Genomic DNA, 7,230 nt, shown 5'->3' with positions numbered 1-7,230 from the left:
GGATCCATCTGTAGTTTGTTTCTCTAGCTCCTTCTTTGTCCAGCCCCACCACGTATATCCTTAGGATCCATCTGTAGTCTTTCTAACATATCGTTCGAATATCCCATTCATCCCTCTGTTTCCAGCCTTTCTGTTTAAAGCATTGGCCAAACCCTCTGAGACTGATGCTCTCCAATGAGCCCCATGTCCTCCAAATCGAGTCCATATTTCCATTGGCCAGTGGGCTTTCTCACAAAGTGTCAGTTTCTTAAAACCCAACATGTCAGGACTAGCCCTCTCCCAGTTTTCCCTAGTGCCATTATCCTACCATCTAACCTTCTAACCTTTGAGAATGTGAGCCACCTGCTAAGAAACAGCTTCTGATTGTCCTCTGTTCAAAATGACCTTGAACTGGGCTGTGAAAATGGAAGATCATCTCGCTGATTTTCTCTGTTTGTATGTGGAGATTCTTCATCACGTCAGCAGCCAGTCTCTATCAGCTGTGGTGAAGGCAAGTTCCTAAAGCTAAATCTGGGGATGGATAAGAAGTCTCTCCCTGAGCAGTGAAGTTATAGTTGGCCCTTTGGGCTTGTCCAAAGAAAATAGAAGACATATAAAGGACCCAAGATGCATGAACCATGTCAGATGCTACAAGAGACGGAAGCCAGATGAAGCCCCCTGGGTTGCAGGCTGGACACACGGACAGGGTTGTGGAACATATCTAAACTAGCCCAGGTTCAAATATTGGCTCTGTCTCTGCTAGCTACATAATCTTAGCCATGGTATCTATGCTATCTAGTTTCTCTGAATATCAGTTTCCTCGCTTATAAAATAGAAACAAAACATACCTGAATACAATGATACGGTGATAAAATTAAGCTTAATTGTGAACATAAGGAACCTAAGCCTACAGCAGAGTGAATGGCCATTGCTTCTCTGGTGATCATTACTGAAGCTAATGTGTTTCTGCTCTATGAATGGCTGGAGTTCCCTCAACAAGTCACATTCAAGTATCTTCTTCCAATGCACGATGGAAGCTGGAACTGAAAGCTAGCACCTCATTGCTACAACTGGTAGATCCAGGGCTTCCTTAGAGCCTTGATTTCCCCATGCCCATCAGTGGGTGAGCTGCGTCCAGATCAAAGCTTTCAGGAAACAGCTATGCACAGCCTCAATATCACTTGTTGGGGCATGGGAGGTTCAGCACTATGGGAAAAGCAAGGACGTAGTCAAGCAGAATAGAACAGGTAAAAACAGCAGAGGGTGTTCGAAATGTCTACAGAGCAGGCTTGGGATAGTGCTTGGAGGGCTAACAGAGCTAATCTCCCCCTCCAAAGAATGGCCCCTCATCTCATGAGCCATCTCATGAGATGGCTTCAGAGAAAACACTGATCTGGTGAGATGAACTGGTAGGTGAGATGAACTCCACTCGCCATTGCTGACATCTCTCAAGAATGGATGGGGCCCAAGTCACCCCAGGCATGGCCAGAACATTTTCCATCTAGGTATGTTGACGAGGACCCATTGGGGTCCAACTCAAAGATCCCAGGAAGAAAGAAAAGCTAAAGAAGATGAGCTGGGATGGCCGGACTATGCACAATCCCTGACTCTGGTAGTCAGGCCTCTGGGATCCCTATGCCTGAGCAGATTAGGAAAAACAGCTCTGCTACCTGTGGGCCTGGTGGGAATTGTAAAGACCTAAACCCCCAATATTGATTGCTGGAATACAGAGGTTTTCAAACACCATCCAGAACCAATAAGCCATCCCAGAGTGAGAGAATCACCTTTTTTGTGAAGAGCATATGGAAAAAATTCAACAAGGCCAGCTAGCCCCGAGGAAAGCCCTGGGTGCTGACTGAATCCATCCCAAGACAGAGACAGGAGGGTGCCCCTGAACAGAGGTTTTTGGAGATGTATACTGCCTAGGCCCAAGTGGATCACTGTATTACTGCAACTGCAGAACCACCCAGTCAATATCTGCAGTTCAGGATCAGAGTCAAGAAAGAAATACGCTCACAGCCTGTGTGCAAAGGACATGGAGGTTTTTTTATTTACCCCAGGACTGAGTCACAAATCTGAGACCAGAAGACCAGTGGTGACCACTGTACAATTAACAGAGAAAGGTCAGAGTTCCAAACATGCAGCTGTGACTAGACTAGACATCATCAACAATATATCACACCAAGACTGCCTGGGTTGGAGGGTGGGAAAGTCCACAGGCCTTCCCCAGTAAACAAGATCTAGAAGAAAATGTGGTGGACACAGTGGCTCATGCTGAAGGCAATGTCAAGAGCACAGAGCCAGCTGGGACCACATTACATGGTGATGACATCAGAGGTCATGAGAGTCACACAGTGTAGAGAGTGGGGTTGGCAGAGGATGCCAGAAGATGAGGAGTCATGCTATGGGAGAAGAGAGATTGGGCTGTTCTGACTAGGAATCAGGCTCCACTGCTGGGCCAAAGCACTTAGTGGGCAAAGAAACACGAGTGTCTGGCTTCTGAAGTATCTCTTGGAGTGGCCCAATCCCCAGCCCAACCAATTCCCAGCAACCCGAACTCCATTCCCTGTCTCACAGCATGGTTTTACACTTAGCATACTCTACCCTCTACAGACAAGCAGCCTTTCCCATCCACTATGAGGGCATCCTCTACCCCCTAACCCCACCAATACTTATCCTACACAGTGGTTGTCTTAACCATGCCCAGCACGGCCACTCCCAAAAAAGCCCTTTCCAGTCTCCCACCCACCACCCCCAAGTAACTCACACTGCTGCAGGCTCCCTCTCCCTCCCCTTCTCTCCCTGTCACTCACAATAACCCCGCACTTCGGATCAAAGGCGAAGGTGCCACAAGTGAGGAGGTGAGAGGCATTGGCAATGGCGAGAATCTGGATAAAATTGTGACATTCGTCCTGGGGGGTCAGAGATGGTTAGAGAGAATCAGAAGCCGTGGGGATGAGGGAGGACTGGGTCAGGTACAGTTAAGAGGCAGCTGTGGTATGGGGAAGTATGGGTGATGTGCGATGTTGGGTCCTTGCCTGGACCCTTCAGGACAGGAGTGCCACTGTGGGAATACCCGAAGTCAGGGCTGGACCAAGGCCCCCCACAGACACTCAGGACGGCTGTGGGTTTACACCTACCTCTTTCTTGCCTTTTTTCCTACAGTTCTGTCTGTGCGCCTCGGGCACCATCCAGTCAATCTGAGAAAGAAGAAGAGTTCTTTTCCCCGGGTTCCCTTCTCCCTGCACACTGAGGTCAGGGAAGAAGAGAAGGTGCTACAAATCTGGAAACTTCCAAGACTCCACACTCACTGCGCAAATTTCCAAACTGGAAGTACCCCACCCATTAATGAGTAATGAAATCAACTGTGAAATCAAAACCACGCTTTTATTTTTGAGACAGGGTCTCAGCAGCCCAGGCTGGCCTCAAACTCTTTGTAGGGCCGAGGATGACCTTGAACTTCTGATCCTCCTGTCTCCACCTTCCCAGTTCAGGGATCACAGAACCCATACACCATACACCACCACACAAGATTTTATGTGGTGGTGGAGATCAAATCCAGGACTCTGTCCAGGCTAAGCAATCACCAACTAAACAAATTCCTACCACATTTTTAAGGAAACACAATATATCAGAATTTGTCACATATGTGACTTTCAATGCTGGCCCAAGGAAATTTTCTGTCAGGACCCATTTACCCACTTGTGCACCATGTTAGGGCATGCACTAGAGCTATGACAAATACATCGTGAAAACTGTCTGCAAACTCCCTGGAAAATCACCATTCCAGTGACACCTCTGCCCACTGCCACCTGAAACATGTCCTGTACTCTTCCCCCATCATCATGCGTCCCTCAAAACCTCCCCCAACCATGTCTCCCCATCACAGCCAACACAGGTAGGAAGACCCCCTTCCCATCATCCCCTCCCTGACTGGCAGACAAAGGCTTTACACCCTGAGAGGGTGTCCTCTGCCTGATCCTCTATTCCACACAGTAATGGTCTTAACCATACAACCACAGTCACTCACCAAAAACCCTTTCCTCCCACCCATACCACCCACAAGTAACTCACGCTGCTGCAGGCTCCCTCTCTCTCCTGCTCCGTTACATCCTTAGTTATTATGAATCTCTCCCACCTACAGCCCACGGAACGATGGCTTTAAATGCATGCCATGGGCTCTGGGTCAACCCCACTGTCATCTCTCACCCTGCGGGGTCTTTCCCCTGAGAAGGGCAGGGTTAAAGCGAAGATGCTGTCCCGAGCTCCGACGTAAAGTGTGTGAGAAGCAGGGTCCACGAGGAGAGCAGAGTAATTGTATGTGCGAGGGGCGGCAAACCGCGTGAGATAGGAGTCAGCCTCTGGCAGGAAGAGAAGAGGGGGAGAGTGACATCAGCCATCCCTTCAGAAACATAAGGTCCCCATAGGGGCTGGGGTTTGCTGTCTTCTGAGGTCTATTTATTTGACAGCCAGCTAGGATTTTAAAAAGAAGAAGAAAGAAAGAAAACAGAACCCCAACAAGCCAACCATCTTCCTGAGGAGGCCAGAATAGTTAGCGCATGATCCAGTCAGGCATGCTTTTTCCATAAAAAGAACACTTTAAACAAATAATGGCTCAACTATTGAATCTGTCATTTCCATTCAAAGTAATGTGATACAAAACATTAAAATACCTATAGAAAGTGTTAGTACTTTCCTGATAGACCTCAATTATTTCCTTTTAGCTAAACTCTCATTATGTAACCCAAGCTGGCCTTGAACTCCAAATACTCTTACCTCAGCTTCCTGGCAGCCAGGATTAAACATGCGTACAACCACAGCGGGCGCTCTTTGGCCAACACATTTCCTCTCTCACCCTACACCCGTGGCTTCCCCTTACCCCATTCACCCAAAGCCAGAGTGGGGTGAATATGTGTTTCTGAACTAGATCAGCCTGCATTTAAATGTGTTTCTTCTACTTACCACTGTGTGTGCTCACGTGAGCCCTGTGAGGGCCTCATCTTTCGGTGTGTAAACACCACCATCCAGGGGTGTTGGGAGAGTACGGGGGGGGGGGGAACAAGTGGGTATACCGCCCGTCTCAGTGGTCACATCCTTCCTCCTTTAGCATGCATTCTACTTAAACCCAAACGAAACTCATTATCCGCATCAAGAACTCTTAGCTATTTAAAGTTCAATACCGTAAATTCACCTTCGCTCAAGATCTGGTTCTGGAGACCTGAGCTCTGCACATCCCGATTCTGGCTGCCTCATCTACTCAGATGCTCTCCAGAGAGTAGACCAGCTACAGGCCCATTCATCCCTAGACGTGCCAGTGTGAGCCCCACCCTTCCCATCCTTCCACATCCACACTCATCCCCGCTCTCTACTCTGATGCTTAGTATAAGCCCTGAACAGTCAGAACTCCTTTTGTGTTACCTACTCTGCTTTGCCTTGCCAGCTAGCCTCTCTGGGTTCCTGGGTATCAGTAAAGACTGGCACCCACAACTCTCTTTGTGGGGTACGGCTTTGCCACAGACTGAAACTCCAGAGGCTCTGGTCCCAGCTTTGCCTTCTGGACTCATGGCATCCTTAGATGTCATTTGGCCTAAGTGTCACCCAATTGTGAGTTTTGGCTTCATTGAGAAGAAAACAAGCCCCATGCTACACTCATGTCCAACTCAGCAAAGGATATTTAAAATGTGAATGCCATTTGAAACTTTAGCACATACCCCGACTTTTCCCATGCCTTCATCAAGGACCTCAGCCCTAGCCTCTGTTTTTAATATATAATTTTTAGGTTTCGTCATCATCTGTTATTATTACTATTATTAGTATATGCATCTTTGTCTGCATATTTGGTTCTACAGGTAACCACAGAGTCCTGTTCCCTTGGAGTTGGAACTGCTGGTGGTCGTAAGCCACCCAGTATGGGTGCTAGGAACAAAAACTCAGATATCCTGGAAAAGCGGCTAAATACTCTTAACACCTGCGCCTCTCTCCAGGCCCTTTCTCTGTATTTATGAAGAACTTTTGAATGGACTCATTGAAGTGTTTTCTAGCATTCAAAGTAGGGGATGGGTTGGGGGAGCAGCGAACGTTTAGAGAATCAAGTTAAAGCAAGTTGGTAACAGGATGGGAAGGGTAAAACCAGAGATGTCAGCCGTATAGGAAGTGGGTGGAAAGATCTGGGTCTCGACGGCATTGGGAGGGCGTTTGAAAGGACAACGGGGAAAAGAAGTTGGAAAGACTGAAGCGCTAGGTTAGGGATCAAGGCTGGTACCTCAACTAGAATGAAAGGAAGAATAGGGAATAGCGTGGGCTTGGAAATGAAGTGTTGGGTGTGGATGTATGTGCGGGAAACAAGAATAAAGGGCTGAAATGGACAACCTTGGGCAAACCCCAGGTGTTCCCTGGGCTTCAGTATCCAGGTCTGCAGGACGTGGGACTGCATCCTGTTGAAAGATCTTCAAGATCACTGTGGTTGTGTATTGGGAGCTGAGATGCCAGGCCAGGCTGGGGGTAGGATAGGGTGGGATAGGGTTGGGTGGGATGGGATGAATGAGATGGAGAGACACAGGGTACAGGTCTCAGTCTCGGTCTCAGAGGGGTGTGCACCGTGCAGAGAGGGGCCCTAGATGCTGCCGCTGGGGTTAGCAGGACAGGTGGGTGTGGGCGCCTGCTGGCAAGGGCTGGGCTCCATGCAAAGGGCTGAGGACAAGGATCCCTGCGTCTTACCAGAAATGGGCAGCGAGGTTCTGGGCACCGAGCGGGGGACGCGGCCCCACACCGGGACGCTCAGCATCGCCAGCAGCAGCAGCAGTTGCGATGGTGGCGGCGCCGAGAAGGGCGAGATCGGAGGCGGCCGGGGGCCCGGGCGGGGTCGCTCGGCTCCGGCCAGCATCTCTGGCTCCGCCTGATGCCGGGTGGGGCGCGTCCGGTAGCCTCTGATCAGTACCGCTACTACGCGGGCCTCGGTGCCTCTCGGATCCGCTCGGCTGAGATCGGCCTGCGGCGGCGAGATGAAACACAATCCGATTCCACCCCCTCACGGAGGAACCAATGGAGAACCTGTTTCTTCCTATAACCAATCAAGATTGAGTGGAGGAGGGACGAGTAAGAGAGGCTCAACCCAGGTGGAGGCGGGGCTAGATCAGGTGCAGGTGTGCGTGTCTTCCCCACAAGAACGGAGATTTCCTAGGCCTGGAGTTCCCCCCGTGAGTTTCTTGCAGTCACTCTAAATCCCCAAATATCCATATCTGTACTACTAGG

The 7,230-nt window shown here is 49.5% G+C and overlaps 1 protein-coding gene across 1 annotated transcript in view; it reads right to left on the bottom strand.

Moving 5' to 3' along the window:
• Sema4f (ssemaphorin 4F) overlaps window positions 1–6,981 on the bottom strand; it is a 29,480-nt gene extending 22,499 nt beyond the window's left edge. Inside the window, exons 1-4 of the mRNA XM_005364694.2 lie at window positions 6,697–6,981; window positions 4,189–4,340; window positions 3,120–3,179; window positions 2,793–2,891 (exon numbers count right to left, since the gene is read on the bottom strand). Of these exons, the coding sequence (XP_005364751.1) occupies window positions 2,793–2,891; window positions 3,120–3,179; window positions 4,189–4,340; window positions 6,697–6,862 (477 nt within the window). The 5' untranslated portion in view covers window positions 6,863–6,981. The remainder of the gene's footprint in view (window positions 1–2,792; window positions 2,892–3,119; window positions 3,180–4,188; window positions 4,341–6,696) is intronic.
• Window positions 6,982–7,230: the final 249 nt, after the last annotated feature.

Source organism: Microtus ochrogaster (genome assembly GCF_000317375.1).
Source record: "Microtus ochrogaster isolate Prairie Vole_2 chromosome 14 unlocalized genomic scaffold, MicOch1.0 chr14_random_3, whole genome shotgun sequence".
NCBI lineage: Eukaryota > Metazoa > Chordata > Mammalia > Rodentia > Cricetidae > Microtus > Microtus ochrogaster.
This window is presented reverse-complemented; position numbering and strand designations above follow the sequence as displayed.